This window comes from Salmo salar, chromosome ssa11 (assembly GCF_905237065.1).
Source record: "Salmo salar chromosome ssa11, Ssal_v3.1, whole genome shotgun sequence".
Classification (NCBI taxonomy): domain Eukaryota; kingdom Metazoa; phylum Chordata; class Actinopteri; order Salmoniformes; family Salmonidae; genus Salmo; species Salmo salar.
This window is the reverse complement of record NC_059452.1, coordinates 23803876-23820945: the sequence shown is the minus strand read 5'-3', so window position 1 is coordinate 23820945 and position 17070 is coordinate 23803876. Positions and strand designations below refer to the sequence as shown.

General features: G+C 42.5%; 1 protein-coding gene across 2 annotated transcripts in view; it reads left to right on the top strand.

Annotated features, from left to right (window-relative positions):
* Positions 1-354: 354 nt before the first annotated feature.
* LOC106562306 (spondin-1) overlaps positions 355-17070 on the top strand; it is a 146171-nt gene continuing 129455 nt past the window's right edge. For both annotated transcript variants that reach the window (XM_045689214.1, XM_045689213.1), the window contains exons 1-2: positions 355-1060; positions 1710-1816. In XM_045689214.1, the coding sequence (XP_045545170.1) occupies positions 826-1060; positions 1710-1816 (342 nt within the window). In that variant the 5' untranslated portion in view covers positions 355-825. The remainder of the gene's footprint in view (positions 1061-1709; positions 1817-17070) is intronic.

Sequence of the window (17070 nt, the reverse complement as noted above, 5' to 3'; positions counted from 1 at the left end):
CCATTCTCCTTCTCTGTCAGTGACCATTCTCTGTCAGTGGCAACAGCTGGACAGTGGCTGAAAGAAGCCAATATAAGGTTAAGAATGAAGTTCCTGGAAGCTCGGTCCACAATCTATATTTGTTTAACTTCATTCCCTCTAAATGAAGGGTTTATCGGCTCTGTCTCTCTCTTCCAAACACAGACACACACACACAATAGACTGTGCAGAAGGGGGGGGCATAAAGGCGACCGTTCAGCATGCATTATTAATTACTATTTGAGCATCTGTCTGTGTCTGTGCGGTCGGCTAAGGGGGCTTGGGGGCGGGGGGGATCCGCGGCTGAGCAAACACACAGGCAAGTTCCAGCTAGTGTCAAATGCATCCCTCCATCACTGCAGCCATTGGTAGAAATGTCTGTTTCCAGTCTGTTGGCTAGGCGCATTTAGGTCGTTGGGCTCATAGCCTGCGTCGATGCCTTGGAGACAGCCGCGCTACGCGCTACACTGCTCCACTATTTTCCCTGACCCTGTGTAGGCTTTCGCGCTCAGTTAAGCAAACCCTAGACCCTCTGATCATCAGACGCTCTTCAACAAATCAGTGTGTGATTCTGCGAGAGCGAGTGCACATCGTAAACTATTCTTTCTCTGCACTCTATATCTCTCCGGGATGGATTTACCTTTAGCGGAGACAGCTACCTCGTATCACGAGTGAGGGGAGTCTTATCAATTGCCAAGTTTCGTCAATTCCTGAAGTTTTGAGTGGGGAAGCAAGCGTTTTTTCCTCTCTTGAACCTCACTCGTATTTCACCACCGCATCAGCTGGAGCGATAGCTGCCGCTTCACGATGGCAGGAGCGGGAATATTTCTGTGCATTCTGCTGTTACAGTGCTTTATCTCCACTGCGCTGTGCAACGCCGGATTCACCTTCACGGAGGAGCCCTCGGAGAGAGCTGGGAAGTCAGACGGGTATTGTAGTCGGATATTACGGGCTCAGGGCACTCGGAATGAAGGCTACAATGAGTTTCGGCTCCGAGTCGAGGGGGACCCAGAAAATTATCAGCCTGGGAGCACTTACAGAGGTACTGTATTCTGTCCTATTCCGCGCACATTGTCTGACACACAATAGGGTATTTTTTGCCTTTACTCTATTTCTCTTTTGTGTTCAACTCATGTGAAGACGCAATGTTGTGGACATTTATAAGGAAGTGATATAAGCCTAGAAGTCAGAGCTGTGTTATGACAAGTCAAACTGTCTTGTGGAAAGAGGAGTTGGACACAGACCAGAATGCCCTCATACTGTATCTTCATAGGCGTCTGTTTATCGCTGAAATATTTGCAACTTGTGATGCTCTAACTTCATTTTTGGTGACTCCACCTGCAAACTCATTGGTCATTATAGTTAACATTTTGATTCATTAGTCTAACAAAGTCCCATTTTTGCTCAATCACTCATCACATCAGTTTTATTCAAAAACATTATCTCAGGGAAGCTATTGTATATCAATATAGTAATGATAATGACACGAGTAATGACAGCAATTGCCAGTTGTTTCAGCAAGTGAAGAGGATATTTCCCTTCTGATTGATATAGCCTATAAAGATCTCATTCCTATGAGGTACGAATCCAGAAGGGTTAGTACTTTTGGATCTTGCAAACCTTTATTAAACCTATCAATCTGTTTCCCATCAGTTTGTTTTCTTCACTGACTGTGTGTTTGTGATCCCCAGTGACTCTGTATGCATCCAGTCCCGCTTACTTCAGAGGTTTTACCCTCATCGCTCTGAGGGAGGGCAGGGAAGGAGACAAAGAAGAGGACTATGCTGGCAATTTCCAGGTAAGACAACAATTAAACGTGTCATTATATGTCATTGAAATTATACAAAATGAAAATGTAGATATTACAACATGCATATTTTTTTTAATTGTAAATGACCTTCAGTTATTCAGGTGAAAGTAATGTTATTTGAAGATGCAGTCAGTCATATCAGAAGCTAGCAGAATCATTACTTACTGTACCAACAACAGCTGCAAATTCCAATAAAACTATATCAAGTTTTGATGTTCACTATCCTTGCTTTGTCTATCATGAATCTAGCAAATAAGTTTTATAGGTCAGATTGCAGTATTTATTTAATTTCATAGCACAAACATTTGTTAGAACATTTCTCACACATACTTTAGCCAGGTATAGAGCAGGCCAGCCCAGGCAAGTGCAGGGGGGTTGCCTAGTAACATGTGCCTCAGAGGGAGACAACGTCTTCATAGTGCGGCAAATTCCCTTGATTTGTGAATCTGTTCGGACTGAACAGCTAGCCAACAGATAAAATGTCTTTGAAAAATAAGATTTCAGCTAATAGAGAGAAGTATCTAACTAAATAAATACATTATGGCGTTCACTAACCATAAACTATTTACATATAACAGAAATGTGGGTACATTTGTGGACAAAATTCTTACTTACTCAACCTTTAATAAGTTTATCCACAGTGTAAGTCAAAGACATTTTGAATATACTGTATTTCAAGTTTGCATGATACAGAAACAAAAGAAGGCTGCACTCAAGTTCACAAAAGTAGTGTAGGATTTCATACCCTATTCATATTATGGAGTCAGTCAGTCAGCCAGTCAGTCGCTAGGGGCACAGCAGTCCCAGCGAATAGGGAGTGTATTGATACAGTCATGTGCTATACAGGTGCAAGGATATCCTCTCTCCCAGAGCAGAGCAGAGCCAACACACTTTACCACACCTGGCAGAACACTTACATCAACACCATATGCTGCCTGTGCCGGCTCTCACACTCTCTGCTCTGTGTGTGAGAGAGAACTCCCAACATAATCTGTTCCCCTCTCAGACCCCTCCTGCCAGAGTCGTTCTGTTTCACGCATCATCTTGGAGGAAGCGCGATTACTTTCACCTCGTTTCCTCAAATACCTCTATTTATGGCCCCCTCTGTATTCCTTTGTGTGTGTGTGTGTGTGTGTGTGTGTGTGTGTGTGTGTGTGTGTGTGTGTGTGTGTGTGTGTGTGTGTGTGTGTGTGTGTGTGTGTGTGTGTGTGTGTGTGTGTGTGTGTGTGTGTGTGTGTGTGTGACAATGGGAAAAGGAGCATTGTGCCAGTCAGGGAGAGCCCAGGTGTGTGAAATTTGGCAATGCATGCATGTACGGTGTGCACACACACACACACAAATCTGGCCAGGTTTAATGCAAAGATCGTTCCCAGCATACGCAGACGGGTCCAACTGGACTGGAAAAGGGAGGGAGTGAGAGAGGGAGAAGGAGGGATGGGGGAAGTGTTTTTACACTTAGATGTCAAGGGATATTGTAGGACATGTCCCCAGCTCTGATGAGGCCCTCCGGGTTCTAGCGTGGGGAGAGATGAGCTGGGGGAGACAGAGGTTTCAGGCCAAGAACACACAGCAGGTGAATTGGCCAATAATATGTTGTGTATAGGTTTTATAACCAGATTTCTGGGCCAGAGGACTGATACTCCTCCCTTACAAACACTATTTTAAACAAACAATGTTATGAAGCCATTTGTTAAACTAGTCACGCACAATCTGACTGAAATCTTTGAGTGATATAAATAAATCAATGAAAACTGAGCTCCTATAAAGAAAATCTTCTGACAAGGTGGAACTTCTACAATATATATTATATTTATGAACTTTATATAAATAATTTTTACACATTGTAACAACGATACATGTAATAACACTTGAAAATGTAATAACTCTCCTTCTAGACTCATATTAGCATCTCCAATCCAAAATTAAACCTAGAATCGGCTTCCTATTTCGCAACACAGCCTCCTTCACTCATGCTGCCAAACATACCCTCGTAAAACTGACTATCCTACCAATCCTTGACTTCGGCGATGTCATTTACAAAATAGCCAACACTCTACTCAGCAAATTGGATGCAGTATATCACAGTGCCATCTGTTTTGTCACCAAAGCCCCATATACTACCCACCACTGCGACCTGTATGCTCTCGTTGGCTGGTCCTCACTACATATTCGTCGCCAAACCCACTGGCTCCAGGTCATCTATAAGTCTTTGCTAGGTAAAGCTCTGCCTTATCTCAGCTCACTGGTCACCATAGCAACACCCACCCATAGCATGTGCTCCATCAGGTATATTTCACTGGTCATCCCCAAAGCCAACACCTCCTTTGGCTGACCTTTCCTTCCAGTTATCTGCTGCCAATGACTGGAACGATTTGCATAAATCACTGAAGTTGGAGACTTATATCTCCCTCACTAACTTTAAGCATCAGCTGTCAGAGCAGCTTACCGATCGCTGCAGCTGTACATAGCCCATCTGTAAATAGCCCATCCAATCAACTACCTACCTCATTTCATATTTGTTTCTGTTTTTCTGCTCTTTTGCACACCAGTATTTCTACTTGCACATCCTCATCTGCACATCTATCACTCCAGTGTTAATTGCTAAATTGTAATTACTTCGCCACTATTGTCACGTCCTGACCAGTAAAAGAGGTTATTTGTTATTGTAGTTTGGTCAGGACGTGGCAGGGGGTGTTTGTTTAGAGTGTTTCGGGGTTTGTTGTGCTATGTTCTTATTTAAGAGGGGTGTTTGTTTAGAGTGTTTCGGGGTTTGTTGGGCTATGTTCCTTGTTAGTCTATTTCTATGTTAGTTCTAGTATGTCTATTTCTATGTGGTGATTTTTGGGTTGACCTTCAATTGGAAGCAGCTGCTCCTCGTTGCTTCTAATTGAAGGTCCTATTTAAGAGGGGTGTTTTTTCTATTTTTGTGGGTAGTTGTTTCGTGTATAGCTGTATGCCTGACAGGACTGTTTGTTGTCGGCGGCGTTTTTGTATACGTGTGTTTTGGTTTGCCTTCTTTCTGCCAATTAAAAAGATGAGTATACACATTCCCGCTGCATTTTGGTCCAATCCTTACGACGCCCGTGACAACTATGGCCTATTTATTGCCTTACTTCCTTACTTAATTTGCACACACTGTATACAGATGTTTCTATTGTGTTATTGACTGTATGTTTGTTTATCCCTTGTGTAACTCTGTGTTGTTGTTTTTGTCACACTGCTTTGCTTTATCTTGGCCAGGTCGCGGTTGTAAATGAGAACTTGTTCTCAACTGGCCTACCTGCTAAATAAAAGTGAGAAAAAATTTAAAGAATTTAAAACCTCTTCAGCGTCTGATCCCGTTAGCGGGATCAAAATCCAGCGAAAAATCATATCGCCAATTAGCATTAAAAAAAAATCATAATTAAAAAAAAAATATATATATATATATATTTTATTTTTTTATAGATACACCTCTCCTGAATCGACCCACGTCGTCCGATTTCAAAAAGGTTTTACAGGAAAAGCAAATCATTAGATTATATTAGATGAGTCCATCGTAAAAAGCAGCTTAATAGCCATTTTCCGACCAACCACTTGCATCACATATAATCAAAAAACAGCTAAATGCAGCACTAACCTTTTACAAACTTCATCAGATGGCACCCCTAGGACATCATGTTATACAATGCATGCATTCTTTTGTTCAATAAAGGTCATATTTATATATAAAAACAGCATTTTACATCTCTGTCTGAGGTTGACTACATAATTTCCCCTCAAAAGCGTCCCGGTAAACAATGCTACATTTCCCTAAATTACTATCCTATAACGATTTTTTAAATGTATATTGTCAATCTAACATTTATAGATGAATATCTCTTGAGAACACCTGTCATACCAGATTTTAAATTAACTTTACTGGGTAATCACACTTTGCAATAAAAGGAGATGCGATACTCAGAAAATGAGCTAATATACAGAGCTCGGCGCCATCTTGGAAGCAATCGCATGTCACATCTCATCTTGTATAATATTGTCAATAATCGCCTACCTTTAGTTGTCTTCATCAGAAAGCATCCCAGGTCCACAACAGATGTATTTTCGGTCAAAAAGTCCATACTTCACGTTCCATTAGCCTGATGTTGGTAGCGCGTCCTATGGCTCTCTCGAAGCGCAGGTCTGAAGTTCAGAATAAATGCAATGCTCGCGCATGTAGGTTCGTTCAAACATGTCAAACGTTGTATAAAATAAATCTTCAGGGCCTCTAACACCAAGAGAGCCAATAAGATTCGAGGGGGATGATGTCATGGCCTTTAAAACCGTATCCAAAGGTGGGGGCAGACATGGCCGCCGGCGTCATAATGGTGATGGCCCATCCCCTGTGACCAATTTCAAACTCGTGTCATTCACTGAGTTTTGACTCTATAAGGCTCAAACCACTGTGAAAGGACTGGCGACATCTAGTGGAAGCAATAGGAAGTGCTCACTGAACCATGGTTAACGGTGTGATTAATAAGGAAAGATGAGAAGTCGAGTCCACAATTCAGAATTCCACTTCCTGTTTCAATCGGTCTCGGGGTTTTGACTGCCATTTGAGTTCTGTTATACTCACAGACACCATTCAAACAGTTTTAGAAACTTTAGAGTGTTTTCTATCCATATATAATAAGTATATGCATGCCCTATCTTCTGAGTTTGATTAGTAGGCCGTTGAAAATGGGAACGATTTTTTTTCAAAATGCGCTGTGGCGCCCCCTATCCTACGGTATCCTCAAGAGGTTAAAAAAACTTTCTATTTGTAATAACTTAAGAAAAAATTGCTAATACCCCCGGTACAGTTTATAACTTGCCGATAAACATAATTTTTCCGCTAAATGTAGTAAGTTATTACATTAACCGGTGGTTATTACGTTAACTGGTGGTTTCATGAATAATGTAATAACTTCATCCAATCATGTAATAACATACCAAAATATATATATTTTTTATGTAATACTTCAGTCAATTTGATGCACATACAGTAGCAGCACCCACTGCCAATTACAACACTACAAACTCTTGCACATCATACAGGAATACTCATATATAGAGACACTCACAAGCACACATTGAAATGTACCCACACACACACACACACACAAACATAAAAAAATACCTGAATGAATCTGTAGGACCTGGTATTAAACATGTCATCTGCAATATTTCCCTGCAAACAACAAACAATAATGAATCATTAGGTCACAAAATCCCTTAAAGTCGCCAGGATGATGTGTCATGGTCCCCTGTTGTTTTTTTCTAGATTCCAGTTGGTCCTGCGGATGTTCTTGGGACATTGTGTCATGGTCCCCTGAAGATTTTTTCTAGTTCGCAATTTGACCCGGAGATGTCCCAAAGGATGTTGTGTCATGGTCCCCTGGAGGCTTTGTCTAGTTCCCGGTTTGTCCCGAGAACGATTTTGGGACGTTGTGTCATGGTCTCCTGGAGGTTTTGTCTAGTTTCCGGTTTGTCTCGAGGACGATTTTGGGACGTTGTGTCATCTTCTGGAGGTTTTTTCTGGTGATCCATTATAGCTCTTTGTCTTTTGGCAATGCTAGTCACACACACACACACACACACACACACACACACACACACACACACACACACACACACACACACACACACACACACACACACACGTACTCTCACAGTGCTTTTAACACAGTGTTTCAACGTACATATTTGACACACGTCGTGTATGTTTATTCATACAGTAATTAGGATTATTACTTTTTACATACATGTTCTCACCTGGGATTTAAACTTACAACCTCTTGGTTCACTGCAATCTTCCTTCTATGTCACCATGTCTGTGTCATTGATTGATTTCACATGTAATCCTATTCCTACACTTTACACTTCAAAGTAACTGTTAAAAATACACTCTGTTAAAAATACACGCAAGAAAAACTATTGTATTTATCGAGTCAGTTTAAAACAAAATAATATGCCCCACCAACATTAGACAACTTTACTAAAAACCCAAACTGACATTTCTGAAATAAGTAAGTGAAATCAATGAGAGAATAGTCAGATTACCTGATAGCTTAATGGCATGCTTTTGCTAAGTGCAGAGATGTATTATAAGTAATGTATATGTAAGGGACTTATGAAATTCTACAGACTTTGTGGCACAGCAGAAAGATCAGCATTCCCCAAATCCAGAGGTTGTGAGTTTAAATCCCAGATGGGGTCATATTGAAAAGTCAGTACTGAAGTTATCATGTCAAGTGTAATCATACTGTCATTGATTAAATATTTTTACACTGTTTTAGCTGAACAGCTTACCACTAACCTTAAAACACCCATACCATTTCATTATTTTACTTATAACGGGTTGGGAAACCTAGGACACTCATATGACAAATGCCTCCAAGAATGTCCAGGGTAGCTTCAGAGCACCATGACACAACATCGCAAGAACATCCTAAAAACGTCCTCGGGGAAGACCCAGGACCAACTGGGAACTAGACAAAAGCTCCAGGGGACCATCACACAACATCCCAAGAACATCCTAAAAACTTTCTCGGAGGGCGTCCCTGGGACAAACCCGTCAGTAGAGGATGCCTGGTTATTCTTTAAAAGTGCCTTCCTCACCATCTTAAATAAGCATGCTCCATTCAAAAAATGTAGAATTAGGAATAAATATAGCCCTTGGTTCACTCCAGACCTGTCTGCCCTTGACCAGCACAAAAACATCCTGTGGCGTTCTGCATTAGCATCAAATAGCCCCCGTGATATGCAACTTTTTAGGGACGTTAGGAACCAATATACACAGGCAGTTAGGAATGCTAAGGCTAGCTTTTTCAAACAGAAATTTGGATCCTGTAGCACAAACTCAAAAAAGTTCTGGGACACTGTAAAGTCCATGGAGAATAAGAGCACCTCCTCCCAGCTGCCCACTGCACTGAGGCTAGGAAACACTGTCACTACCGATAAATCCACAATAATGGAGAATTTCAATAAGCATTTTTCTACGGCTGGCCATGCTTTCCACCTGGCTACCCCTACCCCGGTCAACAGCCCTGCGCTCCCCACAGCAACTTGCCCAAACCTCCCACACTTCTCCTTCACCCAAATCAAGATAGCTGATGTTCTGAAAGAGCTGCAAAATCTGGATTCCTACAAATCAGCCGGGCTAGACAATCTGGACCCTCTCTTTCTGAAATTAAATCTAGAATCAGCTTCCTATTTCACAACAAAGCATCCTTCCCTCATGTTGCCAAACATACCCTCGTAAAACTGACTATCCTACCGATCCTCGACGATTATTTTAAGAATTATAGATACAGAACTCCTTTATGCAATCGCGGTGTCAGATTTTAAAATAGCTTTTCGGCGAAACACATTTTGCAATATTCTGAGTACATAGCTCGGCCATCACGGCTAGCTATTTTGACACCCACCAAGTTTGGGACTCACTAAACTCAGAATTACTGTTCTAACTTTGTAATCTGAATATTTTCCTTGGTGCCCCTGAAGTCGGGGCACCAAGGAAAATATTCAGATTACAAAGTTAGAATTTTCCTAATATAACTTTCAGATACTTATAAATATCTGATCAATTAGTCTTCTAATTAATTAATTATTGTTTACCTCACGTTAGTCTCATTCCAAATGTCGTAAATTGTTTGTTATCTGCACCAACCCAGTGTTCACTATGAGTCATCCATTCATCAATTGTCTTAAATCATTTATTGAATTGAAGTTATAGCATTTTTAAGGTATTTGTATTTCGCGGCACGCTCTACCTTTGGATATAGGTGAGGTGTTCCGCTAGCGGAACGTCTGTCCCTGACAGGTTAACTTCCCTGGGCTAGGTGGGACGCTTGCGTCCCACCCTAGTCAACAGCCAGTGGAATCGCGTGGCGCGAAATACAAATACCTCAAAAATGCTATAACTTCAGTTTCTCAAACATATTACTATTTTACACCATTTTAAAGATAAGACTCTCGTTAATCTAACCACATTGTCTGATTTCAAAAAGGCTTTACAGCGAAAGCAAAACATTACATTATGTCAGGAGAGTACCCTGCCAAAAATAATCACACAGCCATTTTCAAAGCAAGCATATATGTCACAAAAACCAAAACCACAGCTAAATGCAGCACTAACCTTTGATGATCTTCATCAGATGACACTCCTAAGACATTATGTTATACAATACATGCATGTTTTGTTCAATCAAGTTCATATTTATATCAAAAACCAGCTTTTTACATTAGCATCTGATGTTCAGAACTAGCATACCCACCGAAAACTTCCGGTGAATTTACTAAATTACTCATGATAAACGTTCACAAAATACATAACAATTATTTTAAGAATTATAGATACAGAACTCCTTTATGCAATCGCGGTGTCAGATTTTAAAATAGCTTTTCGGCGAAACACATTTTGCAATATTCTGAGTACATAGCTCGGCCATCACGGCTAGCTATTTTGACACCCACCAAGTTTGGGACTCACTAAACTCAGAATTACTGTTAGAAAAATTGGATTACCTTTGCTGTTCTTCGTCAGAATGCACTCCCAGGACTTCTACTTCAACAACAAATGTTGTTTTGGTTCCAAATAATCCATAGTTATATTCAAATAGCTCCGTTTTGTTCATGCGTTCAGGTCACTATCCGAAGGGGGACGCACGAGTGCATTTCGTGACAAAAAAATTCTAAATATTCCATTACTGTACTTAGAAGTATGTCAAACGCTGTTTAAAATAAATTTTTATGCTATTTTCCTCGTAAAATAGTGATAATATTCCAACCGGGCAACGTTGTATTCATTCAAAGGCTGAAAGAAAAAAATGGCGAGTTCTCGTGACTGCGCATCTCAGTCTCACTGTCCCCAGGCTGACCACTCACAAACAGAGCTGTTGTACTTTGCCCAGAGACAGCAGACACCCCATTCCACTTTCTGGCGGCTTTAGAGAGCCAATGGGAGCCTTAGAAAGTGTCACGTTACAGCACAGATGCTGTATTTTTGATAGAGATGCAACAGAAGGACAACAAATTGTCAGACAGGGCACTTCCTGTATGGAATCTTCTCAGGTTTTGGCCTGCCATATGAGTTCTGTTATACTCACAGACACCATTCAAACAGTTTTAGAAACTTTAGAGTGTTTTCTATCCAAATCTACTAATTATAATCCATATTCTCGTTTCTGGACAAGAGTAGTAACCAGTTTAAATCGGGTACTTTTTTTATCCGGCCGTGCAAATACTGCCCCCCTAGACCCAACAGGTTAAATCAAACAAGGAAAAACAAACAAATCACGTATACAAAACAATGAACGACACTAAACAGTCCTGTCAGGTGCACAGACACAAAACAGGAGACAACTACCCACAAATCCCATACAAAAACACCCCTATACATAGGACCTTCAATCAGAGGCAACGAGGAACAGCTGCCTCCAATTGAACATCAAGCCAATGATCTAAACATAGAAATAGATAGACTAGACTGAACATAGACATACACTAACATAGAACATAGACCAAAACCCCGGAACACTCTAAGCAAACACCCCTCTTACATAAGCACATAGACCATCAAACCCCGAGACACTCTAAACAAACACCCCCTGCCACGTCCTGACCAAACTACAATAACAAAATACCCCTTACTGATCAGGACGTGACAGAGGTAGTATACAGTGATCCAATCAGCAAGGGGCGAATGTATGTGTACAAGCCAGACCTCATCAATTAGAGCCTGTTACATTGGTTTTAAGAGCAGCCATAACTGTAGCAGAACTCGTAGCAGACTCTCCTGAACCTTTTGGTTTCATTCCCTTTCCACATAAAGCTGTAGTGGGCGCAGCACGGCATGACAGAGCATCGTAAATGTCAGAGGGTGAACAAGAGAAACTGTATCATCCAGTCAGCTCCAATCACTCAGCTCTACACACACTGACAGCGCTGCTGTATCTGCTGTGAGATACGAGGGGTAAACTGAAATATCTGCTGTGGGATACAAGGGGTAAACTGAAATATCTGCTGTGGGATACAAGGGGTAAACTGAAATATCTGCTGTGAGATACAAGGGGTAAACTGAAATATCTGCTGTGAGATACAAGGGGTAAACTGAAATATCTGCTGTGGGATACGAGCGGTAAACTGAAATATCTGCTGTGGGATACGAGGGGTAAACTGAAATATCTGCTGTGAGATACAAGGGGTAAACTGAAATATCTGCTGTGAGATACAAGGGGTAAACTGAAATATCTGCTGTGGGATACGAGCGGTAAACTGAAATATCTGCTGTGGGATACGAGGGGTAAACTGAAATATCTGCTTTAGGAATATGAGGGGGAAATTTGATTGTTAGCGCTCTTGTAGAGGTCTTGACAAGCACAAGTGCTAAGGCGTAATTGTAATTACTGTGTTGTGTTTATGTTGATAGTAATGTATCTAACAATTTAAATGGGTGTTTATTGTTGTATTTATAGGTACACAGAATGTAATTAATCAAAACACGCAAACACACTAATACAGTACCAATACCCACTACTATGTGTGGTACGGCACACAGTACACACAGAATACAATATCGCTCCTCCCCTTTCTTCTTCCCTTCTTCCCGTCCTCTCTTCCTCCCCCCATTACTCTGCTGCTCTAGAGGTTCCTTTCACTGTCAACCTCAACTACATGCAAACAATCCACATACACACGCACACACACAAACATGCATGTACGCACGCACGCACGCACACACACACACACAAACACACACACACACACACACAAACATGCATGTATACACGCACACACAAACACACACAAATACACTTACGCACGCACACGCACGCACACACACACGCACATGCGCACATGCGCGCACGCACACACACACACACACACACACACACACACACACACACACACACACACACACACACACACACACACATGCACAGGACAGAGATCTAATGTGTTAGAGCTCCCCTCATCAACAAAAGGCCATTTCTATGTCTTTCTCTGTATTGTCTTCCCATCATCAGCCAGTCCTATTGGAGGCATGACGCACAGCCCCTTTCAAACACAACTATCTGGTCCTGCCTGATAGGACAGAAACTGTATCAGATTCAACACTGATTCAATGTTCATGCCCAGCACAAACACTTCTAAACTCGGCAAAAAAGACACGTCCCTTTTTCAGGACCCTGTCTTTCAATGATAATTAGTCAAAATCTTCATTGATCTTCATTGTAAAGGGTTTAAACACTGTTTCCCATGCTTGTTCAATGAACCGTAAACAATTAATGAACATGCACCTGTGGAACGGTCGTTAAGACACTAACAGCTTACAGACGAGAGGCAATTAAGGTCACAGTTATGAAAACTTAGGACACTAAATAGGCCTTTCTACTGACTCTGAAGAAGAAAAAAAAGATGCCCAGGGTCCCTGCTCATCTGTGTGAACGTGCTTTAGGCATGCTGCAAGGAGGCATGAGGACTGCAGATGTGGCCAGGGCAATAAATTGCAATGTCCGTACTGTGAAATGCCTAAAACAGCGCTACAGGGAGACGGGACGGACAGCTGATCATCCTCGCAGTGGCAGACTATGTGTAACAACACCTGCACAGGATCGGTACATCCGAACATCACACCTGCGGGACATGTACAGGATGGCAACAACAACTGCTCGAGTTAAACCAGGAACACACAATCCTTTCATCAGTGCTCAGACTGTCCGCAATAGGCTGAGAGAGGCTTGACTGAGGGCTTGCAGGCCTGTTGTAAGGCAGGTTCTCACCAGACATCACCGGCAACAACATCGCCTATGGGCACAAACCCACCATCGCTGGACCAGAGAGGACTGGCAAAAAGTGCTCTTCACTGACGAGTCGTGGTTTTGTGTCACCAGGGGGATGGTCGGATTCGCAATTATCGTCGAAGGAATGAGCGTTACACCGAGACCTGTACTCAGGAGCGGGATCGATTTGGAGGTGGAGGGTCCGTCATGATCTGGGGCGGTGTGTCGCAGCATCATCAGACTGAGCTTGTTGTCATTGCAGGAAATCTCAATGCTGTGCGTTACAGGGAAGACATCCTCCTCCCTCATGTGGTACCCTTCCTGCAGGCTCATCCGGACATGACCCTCAAGCATGATAATGCCAACAGCCATACTGCTCGTTTTGTGCGTGATTTCCTGCAAGACAGGAATGTCAGTGTTCTGCCATGGCCAGCAAAGAGCTGGATCTCAATCTCATTGAGCACGTCTGGGACCTGTTGGATCGGAGGGTGGGGACTAGAGCCATTCCCCCCAGAAATGTCTGGGAACTTACATGTGCCTTGGTGGAAGAGTGGGGTAACATCTCACAGCAAGAACTGGCAAATCTGGTGCAGTCGATGAGGAGGAGATGCACTGCAGTACTTAATGCAGCTGGTGGCCACACCAAATACTGACTGTTACTTTTTTTTGTTCCCCCCTTTGTTCATGGACACATTATTTAAGTTCTGTTAGTCACATGTCTTTGGAACTTGTTCAGTTTATGTATCAGTTGTTGAATCTTGTTATGTTCATACAAATATTTACACATGTTAAGTTTGCTGAAAATAAACAGAGTTGACAGTGAGAGGACGCTTCTTTTATCTGCCTCCTCACTTTCCTGACATCCCCTCTTGTTTTGTCGTCTCACCCTGCTGTGAAGTGATGTGTAGTCATTAATCCATTTCCATAGAAAATATTGTTGGCAAATCGTGCACGCACACACACACACACACACACACACACACACACACACACACATACACACACGCACACACACGCACACACACACGCACACACACACACACACACACACACACACACACACACACACGCGCACACACGCGCACACACGCACACACACCCACACTTCCAGCTGACCTCCCCAGAGAGCTCAATAAAAAGCGCTTTTCATCGAGTCGGGAGCTGAGATGGAGCACAGTTTCAGATTTCAAATGAGCTGTACATCAAATAGAAGCTGTCGTGTGTGTGTGTGCGGGTGTGTGTAACTTGTGTAATCACTTTTCATGTTGACCCACAATAGTTTGGGCAGAATGTTTTTGAATATTTTTGTTCAAGTCTGACCAGCTGTTGCAAGCAAACACACTCTCTCCCACAGACTCTACCTCAAACAGTCTTCTCCTTTCTCTGTTTCTCACATTTAGTCTCTCATCCACGGTCTCAGCACACACACACACACACACACACACACACACACACACACACACACACACACACACACACACACACACACACACACACACACACACACACACACACACACACACACACACACACACACACACACATTGTCAGAACCATAGGTCAGTTGAATGGCTGCTGCTTTTCACAGATGGCGTTTAATGCATTCAATCAAATCAATCAATCAATCAAATGTATTTATAAAGCCCTTCTTAAATCTGCTGATGTCACAAAGTGCTGTACAGAAACCCAGTCTAAAACCCCAAACAGCAAGCAATGCAGGTGTTGAAGCATGGTGGCTAGGAAAAACTCCCTAGAAAGGCCAGAACCTAGGAAGAAACCTACAGAGGAACCAGGCTATGAGGGGTGGCCAGTCCTCTTCTGGCTGTGCCGGGTGGAGATTATAACAGAACATGGCCAAGAGGTTCAAATGCTCATAGATGACCAGCAGGGTCAGATAATAATCATCACAGTGGTTGTAGAAGGTGCAACAGGTCAGCACCTCAGGAGTAAATGTCAGTTGTCTTTTCATAGCCGATCATTCAGAGTATCTCTACCGCACTTGCTGTCTCTAGAGAGTTGAAAACAGCAAGGTAGCATGTCCGGTGAACAGGTCAGGGTTCCATAGCCACAGGCAGGACAGTTGAAACTGGAGCAGCAGCACGAACAGGTGGACTGGGGACAGCAAGTAGTCATCAGGCCAGGTAGTCCTGAGGCATGGTCCTAGGGCTCAGGTCCTCTGAGAGAAAGAGAGAAAAAGAGAGAAAAAATTAGAGAGAGAATACATAAATTCACACAGGACACTGGATAAGACAGGAGATATAACAGACTGACCCTAGCCCCCTGACACATAAACTATTGCAGCATGAATACTGGAGGCTGAGACAGGAGGGGTCGGGAGAACCCTGGGTCATCACAGACTCTAGTCGGCTCAGTCAGCCCCCACCCCAGAGATGCCTGTCAGAAACCATGGGAACCCAGCAAGGGTTTTATGACCTCTGGGTGTGATTCAGAGGGCTGGATACAGACTCAGCCAGCCCAGTAAATCCCAGAACTCTCTCTCACACACACACATACACACACACACAGTCCAGAGTAACCTGATTCATAACATGGCGTGACAGAGGGAATTCTCCGCTGACAGCTTTAATGAGTGAGAGAGTTCCGAGTATTTATTGCCCTGATGTCACTTCCTGTCAAATAGAACTGTGGAGAATGTTGTCACAAACATGCACAAACACGCACACACACGCATGCACCCACATGCACACACACACACATGCACACACACGCACACACACGCACACACACACACCAAAAGCACTTGGAGCTGAAAATGCACACACACACACACTGAAAATGACCCTTCAAGGACAGCACTTAAGCCCTTCATTCATTTGCTAAGAATTGTGGCTGGCCACAGTATGCCTGTGAAATGCACTATCGATCCTACAGTATAACTACTGGCGCGTGACACAGAGGTTGTGAGTGTGTGTGTGTTTTTGTGTGTGTGTGCATGCGTGTGTGAAAAACCATTATATATTTGCTGTACAGCTGTCAATTTGCCAGTATAGGATAGACTTATGTATGTATTCAAAAACAATATATTAAATTGCATACCAGCCAGACGTACAGTGCCTTGCAAAAGTATTCATCCCCCTTGGCGTTTTTCCTAGTTTGTTGCATTACAACCTGTAATTTAAATGGATTTGTGTTTGGATGTCATGTGATGGACATACACAAAATGGTCCAAATTGGTGAAGTGAAGTGAAATGAAAAAAACGACATGTTTCAAAAAATGTACAAAAATAAAAAACAGAAAAGTGGTCCGTGCAAATTTATTCACCCCCTTTGCTATGAAGCCACTAAATTAGATCTGGTGCAACCAATTACCTTCAGAAGTTGGGTTATAGAAAAAAATCTGAAACTTTGAACATCCCACAGAGCACCATTAAATCTGTTATAAAAAATGGAAAGAACATGGCAACACAACAAACCTGCCAAGAGAGGGCAGCCCACCAA